The sequence below is a fragment of the Phaethon lepturus genome, unplaced genomic scaffold (genome assembly GCF_000687285.1).
Source record: "Phaethon lepturus isolate BGI_N335 unplaced genomic scaffold, ASM68728v1 scaffold7066, whole genome shotgun sequence".
NCBI lineage: Eukaryota > Metazoa > Chordata > Aves > Phaethontiformes > Phaethontidae > Phaethon > Phaethon lepturus.
In genome coordinates, this window is record NW_010548240.1 from 57,578 (window position 1) to 73,650 (window position 16,073).

The following is a 16,073-nucleotide window of genomic DNA, read 5'->3' on the forward strand; positions in this document are numbered from 1 at the left end:
AAGCGTGATTCATTCCCTTGTCTGGGAATGAGGGGTGTTGCTGGGGGGTGGTGGGGGAGAAGAGTCTCTGTAATGAGTGACTGATATTTGCTGAAGTTGATATGCGACTGTCGGCTTGAACTGCCTTGTCAGGACAAGCCTTCAGAAAGGTGATGTTCCTACTCAAGAGGTTTTCCTCATTAAAGAAATTGCATCTTAACAAGAAGGAAGGGGAGGGGTGGCAGGAGAGCTGCTGTCTCCCCGACTCCAGCCTGGTTCACATGCGCTGGGTGCTGAAAGGCGGTTGATCCAAGCGCAGCCAGTAGAGGATCAGTGCTCCATTTTGGAGGCCTCCTGCACAAGAGAGGAGTGGCAGTGACCTAATGCCTCCAACAGGGACTCTCCTTCTGATGGTGCACCACACCCACAACAAAGCCTTCAGCAGCATGGCCAAGGACCTCGACTCATGCTGAACCTCCATACACCCTTCCCAGATGCTTGGTGTCCTCTTCTGAGCACCCAGCTCCTTGTGACTGGTTCTCCCTCTTGTCAGAGGGAAGCCAGACAAATAGCTCTGTGATCTTCCAAGAAAGCTCTAATGTTCGAGAGAAATCAAGTCTGTAGCCACACAGTGCCTCGTTGCCTGAAGATCCCTGAGCCAAGCAGAGGCTTTGCAGGTCCTTTAGGAGCTGAGTTTCCATCCTGAATCTTGCAGGCTCAGATAGTGCTAGACACCATCAGCAGAGAGCAGCACCTTGACAATCGCTACTCCTCTGGTGCTCTTTATGAGATGGGAGTGCAACTACATTGAGATATATTGCCATTCTTGCCTTTGACAGGGCTATTTGTTCACCTTGTTCCCACATCCACCAACAACAGGCTTGTATATTCCTCCTCTTTGTTCCAGCCACTCCCATCCAGCTTGCTCACCCCACTGTGCCTCCCAGTGCCCTGGCACCTACCAGTGGCACCAGCTGGAAACACCCACAGTAGATAGGCCTGTCCAGAAGATACCACGCCTCACCTCTTCAACAGCACATGCAGACAGAAGACAAACTAAATACCCAGGTCATTGCTGCAGAAGCCAGGAACAAGGCTGCATGGTTTCCCATCAATAGCCAAGTTAAGGAGAACAGAGAGAGAAAGTCCAAACCACACGAGACACCGGGTAAGAGCACCGCAGCTTGCTTTGCGGGCACCTGTGCAAGCAGCTGTCATCACTAAGGAAGCTGAGAAAAGGAGCAGCACAGTTGGGAATGCACTTGCCCTAAGTCACCACTCGCTAAGCCAGGAAGCGCTGCACTCACCTCATTGTCCTGAATTCCCCTGAAACCCAGTGGGGTTTCTACCATGCAATGCTTCCACCAATATACTCCTCCAAATGCAGACAAGCAGGACCACCTCCCCTCCCACTGCCCAAGTGCCTTCCGTGCTCAGCATGTGGTCTCTACACGGTAGCAAAGGGCACTAGCTACACCACAAGTCTTGTAGGGAAGCACGGGGCGATTCCCTAGAATACCTCCTAGGTGTTCCACATCTCTGAGGCTCTACCTCCCTGCCTGAGCGGCCTTGTTTCAGCTCTCTGCCTTCCCTCTTTAAAAAGAGATGCTCAGTTCTGCTTTGCTAAACCCTATTTGGCAATGTGTCTAAACACACGCAAACTTAATTAGTTCAGGAGGGAGACTCGGCATTTGTGGTGACGGATAAAAGTAATGGGAAATGAGACAAGTCAGAGCTGGCAGGGAGTTCTCACTCAAGCCTCATTCACTGGCACGGTGCTAATCAGATGTGACGCTACATGCTGCTGCACCCAATTGGCGACGGAGCGGCACAATACGCTACTCACCAAGCGGCTGCAGCCCCACTCCCGCTATCCATGTGGCTGGAAACATGAAATGTATTTTCTGCTTTGCCCTGGAGACGTTTCAGGATTGAATTCTGAAGTTAATGGTTTAAAAAAATTTTTTAAAGGAAGAGGGAGAAACGAACCACTTGCTGCAACCTCATGGCCAGGAGTGGAGCCTTCTTTTCCAGCTGACTAGTGAGGCACGATCCATTCCAGAGACCACTGCAAATGGCAAACTCAGTATCTCTGCTCCAGAACTGCACATCCTGCTGAGCCAGCTCGCCCCACACCCCCTATGGCTCACCAGAAATGGGGCTCATCTTTACCTCTATTTGCCCACTATAGAGCTCTGAAGCAAAAAAACCCCAAACCATCCAGAAGTTTGCCCACTCCATACAGACACCAAGTTAGGATGTCATTTTCCAGGAATGTTGTTTTCCCACTGTGAAAGCGATTGAAAGATGGGCTTTGAGCACAGATAACTCTGTTCCTTACAACCATCACCAAAAGCAGTAAACTGGACTCTCAGAACAGCAATACAGGAGTAAAGAACTGAGAAAAGAGAACTGATGAGAAACAGAAGTTTAGCACATCCCTGCAGCTGTCTTTGTGCTGGTCTCTAATAAAACTTTAAACATGATATATAAAGAAAAATAAGCCTCACTCTTAATTCAAACCAGCAACACAGGAATTGGCAATATATACCAGCTCTGGACACAGCCCCAGCAGAGTCCCAGATTTTGACTCAAAAGCTTGCATACCACACTCCTGTCTGGAGCATGGCAAATTTCTCATCTCCACTAGCGCCTGTGCTGCTGCTTTGGTCCTCGTATCTCATGTCTCACTAATCACACCAAGAAGAGGCAAGGAGCTGCCACTCTACAAAGACCACTCTGCAGGGAAGAGCTGGTGCTGATTGCTCCCAGGCTGTGTGCCGTTTATTTAGGCCTCCGACTTGGGGAAACCGATGTCACACGGGAAACCAAGTAACCCTACTAACGAGTTGTGGATGTCAGTTTAGCATTGGATGTGTCAAGTCCATGTTTTATTGGTGTGATAACAACAAGAGTCTTTACCCAGTGCTCTGAGGAAATGAAAAGCTGAAGCAAGATTACAGGAATCTAACTGAATTCAGCACTATATGACACAGATCTGCAAACACCTTACAGATTAGACTAATCTGTTCTTAGACATTTAGCTCCTTTTTTTTAAATAACATTTTTAGGTTGGTGGTCTACCTATTTTCATAATAAAACATGCACATACGCTGACATTTGCAGATGCCAGTGCAGCTCCCCACCTGGTACTCTCTAAATACAGTTGCCCAGCTGATGAAGATGACCTTAACAATAAGAACACCAATGAAGCGTGCCAGACTTGGCTTGTACTCTCTTTCCAAAGACTGCTCTGTGATTCACAGACAGTTAGTGTGCCAAGATGACAGAGAAAGCCTTGCATGCGTAAGTCAGGTAAGGACCATTGCTTGATTTGAGTGTACAGAAAGAGTTCCATGTATGTGTTCAGAAACATCCATCCCTTTTGAAAGGGATGTCCAATTGTATTGGACAAACGAGAAAACATCACAAAGCTCCAGTTTAAACCATTCTTGTGGTTCTGAAAGGATTCGTTCGCTATAGGGAATAGCCTAGGCAGTGATCTTGCCCTATGCCCAGCACCTACCTGTCTTCTTAAACAACCCTCCACTCCCAATTACGCATGGCAAACAACGATTTCCCTAAGAAACAAAGACCAGGGACAGTTGGAGGCTTGTAAGGACAAAGATGTACGTACTACAGGCAAGCACAGAGCAATAAAACCCAGAAAAATCTCCCTCCTCTTCCATACTCACATCACTTTCAAATCCCAGTCCCCACAGGTCACAAAAATCGACTTGACGCTGGGATCTAAGAGGCCTTCCTTCGCCATCCACTCGTCAACCCTCTGAAAGGAAGGCAAGAAAAGGGGATGAGTTTTGCACACAGGCCAAGTCACAACAGTTAAACTCAGATAAGCTGCTTGCAATCAAGAGAGAAGAAAATTGTGATCTTATCCACCCTTCCCCTCTCTCTCTTCTCTCTTTGCTTGCCATCTCAACAACAGCACGTTTGGACCTTTGAAGATTTCTGATAGGAGACATCAGGCAACAAGAGCAGAGATGATCTTATCAGACACCACAGCAGCTCTGCTCGTGGAGGGATGGAAGTTGTGCAGCATTAACAGGACGCTACAACTGCACTGTTACCTGGCATTCTTCCTCCACTTTTCCTTTCCCTCTACCAAACAGGCTCGCAGTGCGTGTAACTTGAGTCCCCTCCAGTGAGGGGAAGACATGGGCACCCTGGGACAGCGTCCCACACCTACAGCACTTCTCACGTGCTCCAATTCATACAGCTCCAGGGGGATATGGGAGAGGGGGCTGGGCACACACAGGCACTGTGTGGCAGTAACAAGCAAAGCCACATGTCCCCTTTCTCTCCAGGCAGGGTCTCTCTTTCCTCCTTGCAGTCCTGAGGTGCTTGTTCAGAGCACAGTGTGGATTGAAAGTGAATCCACTGTTCCTGACCAACTTCCCACAGGGACAGATGTTCTGGATCCACTTCAGAAATGGGCCACATTAATCTGGAGGATGCACATCCACCTCGGGGATTAACCAGGAGGAACTAACCTAGACTAAAACCCTGGCATAGACACTTAGTCCAGCTAAAACTAGCAAAAGTCATGCCCAAAATCTTCCGGTGGCAGGTGACAGGCAATCACTTGCTATTATGCAGCCTCACTAGCAGCATTTCCAGTGCTTCAGCAAGAGAAATCCCTCCTCTTTTCCCTCGCCCAACACTTTCCACTCCTGAATAAACTAGCATGCCCCAGAAGCTGCTTGACCCAAATCTCATTGTAATGTAGAAACATGCTGCTCTACGAATACCTTGTCAGTTCAAAAAAAAAAAAATCTACAGAAATGTTTCCACATTCTAAGAAGATCCCATAAAAACAGAATGAACCATTTTCTGTAATACTCCAGCAGCATATATTCACCCATCCAGGCAAAAGGGACTCTCCCTCCTGGGGAAGCAGGCACAGGCGTCCGTATGCTTACGGACACACACCACTGCTACGTGCTCTCTGGAGAGCATCAGGGAGAGCTGAGGGTTTGCAGAGCACCATCTTCGGCCTCGTGTCACTGCCGCAGCCTTTCTGGCAGAGGACGGCACTTCTTTCTGTGACCGACTGTACAACATCCCTCTGGAGTAAAGCTCTCCCCAAAGCAGCATCCAGCCTCTCAGGCACACTTCTGCCTCCCTTGGGCTGCCAGGATCTTCCAGCCAGCCCTGCACGAGGCTCCCTGGCATGAGGGACAGCAGCAGTAGCCTTTCTAAATTCCCTGATGTGAGCGCCCATGAAGTGCTGTCTCCATGGAGGATTTTAAAGCCTTTAATTTGATTTCCTCACATAATCAATTGTTGCAATTATTCTGATTAGGAACAATTAGGTAACAGTGGTGGAAATCCTGACAGAGACAATGCATCGAACAGCAACCTGCAGCCCGAGCAGGCTCTGCTTGAGGAGGTTTCCTTCACTATTTGACTACCAACAAAAGCTATTGATGGAGAAATACTTCCAAGCTAATTAAGCCCTAAATGCTGCAGGAATTCAACATTAAGCAGATGGCATTATTAGAGCTGTATCTGCATTTGCACATCCTCCAGATTAGATTTTAGAGGCATTTTCTTTCTATACTACATGTATTATTGAGCATTTAAATAGGTAGAAAAAATTAATTTAATAAAGTGCTGAGGGAGGGGAAAAAAAACAAAGGTAGATGCTCCCAGAGCAGTGGTCTTGAGCAATGTCTTGGTGCTTTAAAACTGGCTCAAGCAAGAATCGCCTCTTCTCCTATCTACTGGAAGGAGTTTGGATATCTTGTCAGCACCCTTGACATGAACAGCTGGAGATGACAGATCAATGGTTCAATACTCTCAGCAGCGTGTCACCAACGTGACAGCAAATGTTATTCTAATGAAGCTGTAATCATAGTCAAATTACGCGGTTCGATTCTCAGCAAGGGGAGGGTGCAGGGAAAGAGATGAAGAGGGGACGACAGGACCAGAGGTCAGAGTTCGGGAACCAAAGGTTACTCTGCTTACTTCAAGCACTTGCTGGAGGCTTGGCTGCCCATCCACCATGCCTTGAATAATCCCAGTCAGCTGAAACGAGAGACAAACAGAAAGCAGGCGTCAGAACAGCACTCAAAAGATCATTAGAGAGGTCTCCTCTCCTGTCCATCTCGCTGCAACCAAAACATGCTCCTGTGACCCACATGGACATTGCTGAGGAGCCAGTCACAGCAGAGTGACCCTGGCAGCTCCCCAGCCATGGGCAAGGGCACAGCTTCATTCCAAACACAGAGATGTAGGGAGGCTCCTACCCACACCATAAAACAGCAAACTCCCAGCAGGGCAGGATGCACTTGGGGAGCGGTGGTGCCCTCCGCATCATGTACCAGCATGATGCCCAGAATGCTGTCCTTTTTCAACATGCATTTCACCAGTTTTTGTGCTGCTCTGACTTACACAGGCAGTGGTAACTGCCAGGGTCTCTGATCATTCCCCTGCTACTGCGGCGGAGAGGGGCTAGATGTGTTAGATGAACAGAATAGACCATTATTGGGAAGTGAGACCCAGAGCGGACCCAGTCACCCGCCCCTGCGCTGGGCAGCCAGCACACATGCTTTCCCGTAGTCCATCACAGCATCCCTCTGCATTTCAGAATCGTATTTAAAACAACTGAATGAAATCTGAAGAAAACCACTTTCTTCCAGAACCCTGGTGTACTCTGTTTTTCAGGAGGTTCCTTAGGAACAGGTCCTGCCAACAGGTTCTCCTGTTGACTGTACCCAGACTGCTTGGCTGTTAAAGCTGGACACATGCATAAAAAGCTGGTGTCTCATGGGCCTCTCTGCCTGTGTCTGCCCAGGATAGCTTGAGGCACATGGAAAATAGATAATTTTTCTGTCTGCCATCCAACTGACAAAACTGTCTTTTAACATATTGAATATCGGAGGTCAGTAGCTTGCCATCAATGCACCCAAGTAATTAAAAAAACCATTATTAAAACAAGTGCACATTACAGGATTTCACTTCATATGGCACTTTCCTGAAGCTACACATCTCACACGTTTTCATAAAATAAAGGTCAAGCACAGCCCAGGAGCGTGCCCTGCTGCCTGCACACACATCCAAGCCCCCAGAAGCCATAGCACCCAGTGGAGAGGTGCTGACGGCCCCACCATCACTCTTCCATGCAGACCAGCTCAACCTACTCGTAAAACACAAGCCCTCTTACAAACCACAGGGCTCTGCTTTATTAAATGTGTGGCAACTGAAAGATGCTCAATGGTTTCTACCTCTTCATTTCTTTCGCTGCTTGGCTTACAGCACTGAACTCAGAAGAAGGAAAAAAAAAAAGAGATTAAACTCCAATTAAACTGTAATTACATTTAATGAATTCCAAATACCTGACTCACTGAATAAGCTGTAAAGGAAAGATTATTTTCTCATAGTGACTTCCATGGAATGGTAATACATACCTTTTAGGGAAAGTATTTTAATTTTAAGAATGCAGAGTTCCTCTAGGTGGGTTTCTCAAGTTCATCAAGTCATTATGAGGTGGCATTTTAAGGAAGTGGAGGGACACAGACACTCTTTTATATTCCAGAAACTGTTTTCATATTAATCTGTATTTTAATTGGGTAACAGCTGCTACCTACAGATTTCCCATACTCTGAGAAGCAAATAGATTTGAGAGATTAATGCACAGCTCTTTAGAGCAGTTTTTAAAGCTCACTGGCTTGTCTTTTGCTTTTGTTGCCATCTTTCTCTCCATGTATTCGCCTGGCAGAGGTGGACAGCACACCTACTGCAAAGTGCTGGCTCTGCCTCTCAGAGGGCAGCTCAAATCAAACCTCTAGAAGTGGCTGAAAGATGAGCTTTTGGGAAAGGACAACAGGGAACCTCTTGGTATCACAGCCAGCACCAGTATAAATGGCTGCTCCAGATATCTTCAGAGTTGCATCTGTTCAGCACCTCTGATGGCCATGGCAGGATGGAGTGAAATAGCCTTACCCAGACATTTCCTACCAGGAGGAGAGAGGGATGGGAAGGCAGGCTTGGGGGCTCAAAATCCCGCCAAAGAGTCTCTGCTTGATCTTGCCCAAGACTCCTTCTCTCCTCCCTGCCAGGCCAAGCAAACTATCAGCTCATCTGTACAAGAACATGTCACCAAGCACACATGTGGGCAATTCATGCTGCAGAAATCGCACACACAAATACAAAGGGAAATACCTGCTCCATGGGTACATTTCCATACAGGTCAGAGTGCTCAAAAGGGACCAGATTTCTACTCTCTCATCCTTTCCGTTCTCAGTTACGTCCATCTGTAACACCCAACCTAGTGCACTAAGTCTCTGCAGCATTATCTGGTCTTGCAGCTTTTATCAAAGTATAAAAACACAAAACTGCACAACTGTAAAGTTTCACTGGCGATCCCAAGAAGCACATGGTGCTTGGGAACATAAACAAGCTGTAAGGCATTTATCTTTTTGTACTTTTATTGTCTGTTCCTTTGGGGGAGGGAGGGGGAAATCAATAAAAATTAATCATAAAAGGAGAGCAAAGTACCATGAAAAAGCCTGTACAAGCCCCCTCTGTGTAGAGGCAACCTTTCACTTGAGTTCCTGGCATGAACCTTCTTGGGCATCAGACAAACCATCTGCATCTTCCAAAAGGGCATGATGAGCTTTATATGCCTAACAACTGCTTTTAACCACTTGCAAGCACTTTCCACCTTCTCCGTCTAAACATTCAGCACATGCCTCATCATAACCAAGCCTCATGACGTGTTGTTTTACAGAAGCAGGTCAAGAGAAAGGGGATCAGATGAGGGCTACAGAGTGACCAGCACTGGAAGACGTGCTCCTGGACATTGGTGCAGCGAGTTGGAGGAACCTCCTGTAGCCAAGGGAGAGCACAGACACACCAAAAGCTAAGCAAAGGGATGCTCTGAGGGTGACCGTGAGCTCTCGACCCTTGCAGACAACCTTCCCATGCTGTGCTGTCTTCAAGAAGGAAGAGGGATGTGAGAGGTCCTCCAGACCCAAGGAGTAACATCGAACAGCCCCAGTAATCCTCCCACACACAGTCTCTACCAGGCAAAGGCAGCGAGAGGAGGGGAAAGGAAAAAGCAGCACCACAGCAGACAGGCTCCCCGTTAATGTCAACGCCACTGCTTTTTCTACAGAGTTTATCTGTGAAACCATCGTATTTCTACTCCAAGACAGTTTGCTGATTACCTAAGCACTTGTCTCTGGTGTACAATCTGATAATCAGGCCTGGTCTTTCTTTGTAGACAAAGAGGCCAATAAATCTCACCATTTGTAAGTATAGGTGCCTAGACAAAGCCCTTTACTGGCATTTAGCAAAATGGGTATTTTTTCAGAAAACATAAGCCAGCTGAAATTCAATGGCAAACACTGGAGCTGTGTGGGCAGTGGCTCCGCAGGAGCTGGGCACCCAGCACACCCCAGCTGTGTCCCCAAGGTCTCAGAGGAACCAACACCAGCATCACAGGGCTCACCCCTGCAACTCCCAGCAGGAGCCATCGACCCCCCAGGTCTCTACACATCCACTACAGCCTCCACAAAAAAGCAGCTGCAAAGAGGAAAGGATATTCTTGCAATTGTTTAGTAAGGTCCTCAGTATGACCAGCTCACCTGTGGCTCTTAGGGCAGGGTTTCAAAGTCAGCCACAGATACAGGGCCCAGGGACAAGCCCAGTTACTCCTCCACCATGATCCCACTCCCTGGACCTGATGGCAGCCCTGCAACAGGCAGGGGACCGCCAAGCCAGGAGGGACAGGAGCAATGCTGCGCACTGAGCAGCATGCGTGCAGTGGGGGCTTGCCCAGGAGCCAGTGGCTCCCAGGCTATGATTAAAACCAGCTCCCTAACCCATGCTGTTAATAACAGAGACCCTGCCAAACCTGGCGAGTTGGACCATTTTGTGCCACTGATAGACACCAGTGGGGGTTCTGTGACCGTTTTATCTGCTGGCCTCAGCACTGCTCCTTTTTATTCAACTGCGGACACAAAACACCAGACCAAAGTCAGCAGCAGAATCTGCAGTGCAACACAGTCCCCCCGGTCCTGGGGACTCCTGTGCATGCACTGCCAGCACACAGACACAGCCTTGCTTGCTGAAGGGCTCCACACAGGAGACATGAACCTGCAGAGACACAAGTAGCTGCTCCAGGCTCCTAAGAGCAAGAGGAGGCAGAGAACCAGCACCGTGGTGAGGCAGCATTAGACGGGCTGAATGTCTCTGTCACAAGTTTGGTGCCAGAAAATCTCTCAATGTCCTCAGGCTGCAGCAGGCTGGAGGCTCCGCTCAGCTCGAACGGCCATACCAGTCATGCAGACTCTCATGCAACAGCAGAGCTGCAACCTTTAGCAGCAGCGGGGAATGATGCAACAGAAAAATTTCCAGAAAATGGAATTTCAGCCTGAGTTAATAAATGAGACGACTTCTCTCTAGAATTTAGATGATATGCAAAATGGACGTTTTGGGCTCTACTCTAGAACATGACGTTGCTCTTAGCAAAGATCAGGTACAAGCTGTGAGATTTATCACATTTGTACAAGCATATGTCCAGAAAGTCTCATGGGGATAAGGACAGCCAAAGTAGTTGTCCAGCCTTCTAGTATTAAGGTTGCAAAACCATTTCCATTATAGCCCTCTGTTTTCACACATTTATAGCTTTCTGAAAGACCCTCTCCTGGGAATAATGTTTGCTGTGCTTAGTCTTTTTTTTTTTTTAAGTTTAAATAAAATACCTTCAGCTGGTTTTTAGTTACAGGAGAATAAAAAAAAGGAAAGTATTTGTTTTTACAATGTGGAAATATGGAAGGGGCTGGTTGGTGCTGGAGGGGACTCCACCTAACACAGAGGAGTAATTTTTTATCAAGTTATTACACACAGGACAAGCACTTCAAGGACCTAAACCTGCAGCCATAAAGGTCAGGGAAAACACGCCATGGTACCAATGATCCCGCATGAGACCAGGACCAAACGAAGAACTTGGATACTCCGATTCCCATAGTCAGTACTTCAGTCGCTGAGTTGGCCAGTATCAAAACAGTAGAGTAAGAGGAAAAAAGCCCAAAGGAAAAGGAACTTAGAAACTCTGTTATAATGGCTACAGCAGGGAGGAAGAACACACTTGCAAAAGCAGTTAACTTTGTATTGAATGAAGAAAATATAATTAAAAAAAACTAAAACAAAAAGCCAACCTCTGCCTCCCTATTCCTTTGAACCATCAGGGATCACATTTACCACCTTCATCCTCTTGCCTGTATCTAGGGAAAGGTGACTGCAGCTCGAGAGCAGCTGTCCTCAGCAGTAAGAGTAGCCAAGTAACAAGAGGCCACTTCTCCAGCAATCAAGTGCCCCACAAGCACAACATCAAAAAGAAAGTCTTAAAAATACAGACATGGGTTAGCCTACCACTCTGAAAGACTCATCAAATCCCAACAGACAGGCCCACAGGAAAGTCATTTAGAGCCTCTGAACCATGCAGCAGTACAACACTTCCTTCCCTTGGACCATGCTCTCTCTGACCTTCCCCAGCAAAGAGCAGCACAGCAAAATCACGAAGAGCTCACAGGAAGGCTACAGGATATTGAGCAACAGCTAACGCGAGTACTTTTATTTTGCGGTCACCCAGGAAGACCTTTTTCAGTTGTAAATACAACTCATCTTAGTTAGCAGATCGTAGCTAGAATTATTTATGAATCCAAACTGAGGTCTTCATATGCTACTGCAATGACAAAAACTGATTCCCCTTGTCCTTAACTCGAGGATGGCATGACACACTGCCTTGCAGCCACACCGTGAAGAGGCGACCCCAACCCCTGGTGCAATGGAAACCTGCTTCCCAGGGAGACTCTTGGAGCACTGGGGAACCTTTGCACTTTACCTCTGTACAGAATGGCGTAAGCTGGGGATGCACCACAGGCTGAACATACATGTGAAAGGTGGATTCGATCTCCATCGTCCTGCCATTCAGCTTCAGGATAGGGAATTCGATGATTTCCTAAATAGGGCAAAAAGAAAAGCAGCTGTTCATTTAAAACAAACAAAAAATGAAGCTGGAAAAGATCCTGCCTAGCAAGCTGGCTGTAAAAAGAGGGGCCTGATAATCCCAAACAAAAACAGGCCTGATGTGAAGCTCTGCACTAAGAGGGGGAAAGTGGTGGCGGAGAACAGAGCCCATCCAACACCAGGAGCACGGCGGAGGACGGTGCCAACACACTGCAGCTGGGACAGGCAACAGGGATGCCTCTGTGCTCAGCACTGCAGCCACACACATCGCTGCCTAAGCCGAACCTGAGGGAGACGGTCTGGCACCACCCGGGGAACGTGGAGATGCACTTGCAACAGGCTGACGTCTGTTTAGCAAGGACACCCCAGGGCTGTGCCCTCCCCTAGACCAGTCCCACCCTCTCCACCTTGCTGTCCTTTTGGAGGACACCATCAGGCAGACAACAGGAGCTACCGCATGAAGCACCTTCTTCCCAGGAGAAGCTGAGGAGCACTGCTCTACTCCAACAGAGTGAGGAGAGGAGCTGGAAGCCTCCCCCAAAATCCATCCCTGTGGGATATGACACAGTAGCAAGCCCTGCTTAATTTTCCTCTTTGTGGCGAATTTATGCTGATAGGGAAATAAAAATGTTCCTTCATCAGAAGAATGTTCAATAATTTGAATAATCAGCAATCAAAAATTTACATGGACCTGCTAATAAAAAGTTTAAAAAAATCCAGTTGCAACGGATTTCTCAATTATTAAAAAATATCCATGAAATTAAAAAAGCCAACCACTGAATAAAAGCGATAAAATCCTTTGTGTTCACCCCCCTCCTTCTCCACTCCCTCTCCTCCTTCCAGTTTAATGTAAGAGGAGAAGTGACAATTTGTTTGGTGTCTTTAAAGAATAATTTGTCTATGTTATTTAATAGAGATGCATGGCACCAAGGTTCTGGAGTGCAAATGAGCCCGCTGAGTGATATCCATGCAACAAGCCTCTCAAATCACTTCTGGAGAGAAACAGAGAGAGGGAGAGAGAATAAAAAAAAATATTGCTTTTTAATATTCAAAAACAGTTTGCAAAATTTAATCAAAGCAGAGCAAAAGCTAACATTTTTACCACTTTGACATTTTTATTAGCGCTTTCATAAATTTTTAAAACATGAATGGAATTAGTTTAACAACAAAAAAAACTGCCTGAAAACATCTGGAAGAGACAAATAAGAAATAAAAAAAAAAATCCAACTCCTGTGAGTAAAATTAGCATGTGGAAAATGCAGCCACTGCAGAGGAACTAACACAGTTTTTGGACCCTGGCTGCAACCCCCATGACCTGCAGGCGGAAATTATTGTGAGGTCATACATGTGAGCTGATGACATCACCACGCCAGCAGGCAGAGAAAGAGCAAGAACCTGGGTGGGTAAATGGAAACAACAAATAATTTAAATAGCCAGGAGAAACTCCCAATTTCCACGGTGGACAGAGCCCCGGCCGCAGCAGAGCTGCTCCCCGGAACAGCAGGCACACAGCCCAGATCAGAGCACGTGGGGAGCACATGCCGCTGGGACGGAAAGTTAGAAAAAAAAAATTGAAATAAAATGTTAACAGTTCTACAGTGCCCAGGTGTAGACACTGAGCAGTTAAGCTGCAGAGGACGCAGGGCTTAACCATTTCCCCACGGTCAGCTCTGCCACGCTCGGTGCGTGCCGTGCAGCCTAAGGCAGAGCGGAGGTTTGGACGCACCCTTCCCCACGGCCATACCACCCCACCAGGAATCATCTCTGTCCTGGGGAAGCACAGTGAAACTCCACCCGTGGGCTGGAAGGGCAAGAGGACAGAGGCAAAACACCTGAGCATCGCCCAGACTGCCCGTTGTGGTGCAGCCAAACTCACCAGCCTCAGCCACACAGGGGGACCCGTGGAAACACAAGAAACTCAATCTGAGTAAGAAATGCTGGACACCGCTGATCCTCCCTTCCAAAGAGCTACCACAGATAAGCTCCAAAAACAGCAAGTTTCTGTTCAGAAGGAAAACGGACTGCAAAGTTTGAAGCCAATGGACAGGACGTCATAAGCCAGGCTTAACCCCAGGATAACACCACCCCATCCTTCAAACCGGGCTGGGGCAACTCGTTGCCCCATAGGTCTACACCCCACCCAGGGGGGTGACCGTGGAAGTGGGCAAGCCCACGGCAGGGCAAGACGAACATTCTCCCTCCCAGAGATGGACACGCACCGGCTGGATTTCACAGCAGGGCTGCATTGCAACGCCGAGATCAGTCCTAAGGGACCAGAAACATCCTCAGGGGCCATCAAGCGGCTGGATGCAAAGCAAGACTGAAAGACAGCCCTGCTGCTGATCTGATACACAAAGGCATCGTTTGCCTTCCAGAACCAAAGGCAAAAAGCACTTCCAGGAGGGTCGGATTAAGACAGACTGAGGAAATAAAGCGCTGTACTAAAAAAATGTGGAAAATTTAGCAACATCCAGAATTACTGCAGGTCTGTGGGAAGCGCAGTGCCAGGAGCAGGAGTGGAACCCCAGGAGTGGAACCCCAGCAGTGACTTGAGAGTCTCAGGAGGAAGCACAGGAGCTCTTTTGGGCTTATTTGGTCAGTTTTTGAAGCAAGTGGTAAAGGACCTTTCCCAAAAGGCTGTTTATCTGCACGCTTCCTATAGCGGAGATTTTTTCCAGTCTCTGGCAGTGTTTGCTCCATTGGTATCTAAGGCAACAGATACCAGCCCCATGAAATCAGCCCCACTCCTCACTAACAACGTTAGCCAGTCCTGCAATGAAATTTAACCTGTGACACTGCTGTACTTTTCATTTAAACTTTCATTTGGAGAGAAGCAGTGTTTGGAGACCCTGCAGTTTGTCCTGCTAATAAAGACAAGTGTTGGGACCTTTAAAGGTGCCATTCATCTTTTGCCTTTATTAAATTCAATTTTCTTAAGCCCATGATACATCATGAAATTAAAGAGTTGACATTCCTGCAGAAACAAAAATATCTATCAAACATAAACAGAAAGGGGGGAAAAAAAAAAATGAGGCCTCTATTACCAAGAATTTATGGCTTAAAGTTGATCTGTTTCCACTTTTTTTCTCTCTTTTTTTTTTTTTTACAAGCATATGGTTTGTTTTAGATATCCAAAATGTTATTACAGATCTAGAATTTCATTAGTAATTATTATGAAATGGTGAGCACTTAGAGACACACACACACACACAACCCCCCAACAGACGGTGATTCAGGAAGGCAACCGGGCACGCTCTCACCTTTCACAGCAGCCTGGTGAGCTCAAACATGCTCAGCCCCATCGCCACCACCAAGGACCTGCGCTGCTTCTCCCCAGGTGGGCAAGGTGGAGGAGAGCGGCACAAGGGAATTAAAAGGACAGGCTCACCGACATTTCCTTTCTTTTAGCACAGTCTGATCACCCGTAAGTATTACTTTGAGATCCTCGCCCATTTCCACTTCCAACACCGAGTACACGTTCCAACTTTGGCGGTGATTTGTGCCAGCAGCATTTGGGGCTTCTAAGTCTCCCCCCACCCCAGCTTTTGCTTATAGCACAACCAGAAGTTATGGATGTGCTGAAATAATGCTGAGGGTGTTCAGGGGCTGCAAATAGCCACAAGCTACCAGAAGAACGAATGTACCCATTTGAATTTTGAGAGCACTGCAATTAGGCATTTTATTTAGCACTGCAAAGTAACTTGAAAGGAAATCCAGGATTCAAACCACCAGCAATAAATAAGAGGCTTTTTATTTTCCTTTCATTGTCATGAAAAGTTGAACATGTTTTCTGTTGAGAAATTCTGCACGCAGCTCCCAATTACAAGGCATTTGCATTTATATTGTTGGAACACAGAGCTTCTAAAATCAATATTAACACGCTTAAAGAAAAAGACATCGGCACCCTGTCCCTCCCCTCAGCTGCGCCCCCAAACACGGTAACAATAGGAACCTACAGAGCCAGAGGCTTATACATATCCATTACCAGGTCCACTCTCTACAACAATCTTGCATTTATAATTTCACGGTACTTCAAGCAAATCTACGTGACAGCTTGCTCAGAATTTCTGCCTTAAAAAAAAAATAAAATTATTTAT

General features: G+C 47.1%; 1 protein-coding gene across 1 annotated transcript in view; it reads right to left on the reverse strand.

Moving 5' to 3' along the window:
- ERI3 (ERI1 exoribonuclease family member 3) overlaps nucleotides 1–16,073 on the reverse strand; it is a gene marked incomplete at its 3' end in the record, with an annotated part of 44,847 nt that overhangs the window by 17,189 nt on the left and 11,585 nt on the right. Inside the window, exons 2-4 of the mRNA XM_010289899.1 lie at nucleotides 11,852–11,968; nucleotides 5,968–6,027; nucleotides 3,675–3,766 (exon numbers count right to left, since the gene is read on the reverse strand). Coding sequence (XP_010288201.1) covers nucleotides 3,675–3,766; nucleotides 5,968–6,027; nucleotides 11,852–11,968 — 269 coding nt within the window. The remainder of the gene's footprint in view (nucleotides 1–3,674; nucleotides 3,767–5,967; nucleotides 6,028–11,851; nucleotides 11,969–16,073) is intronic.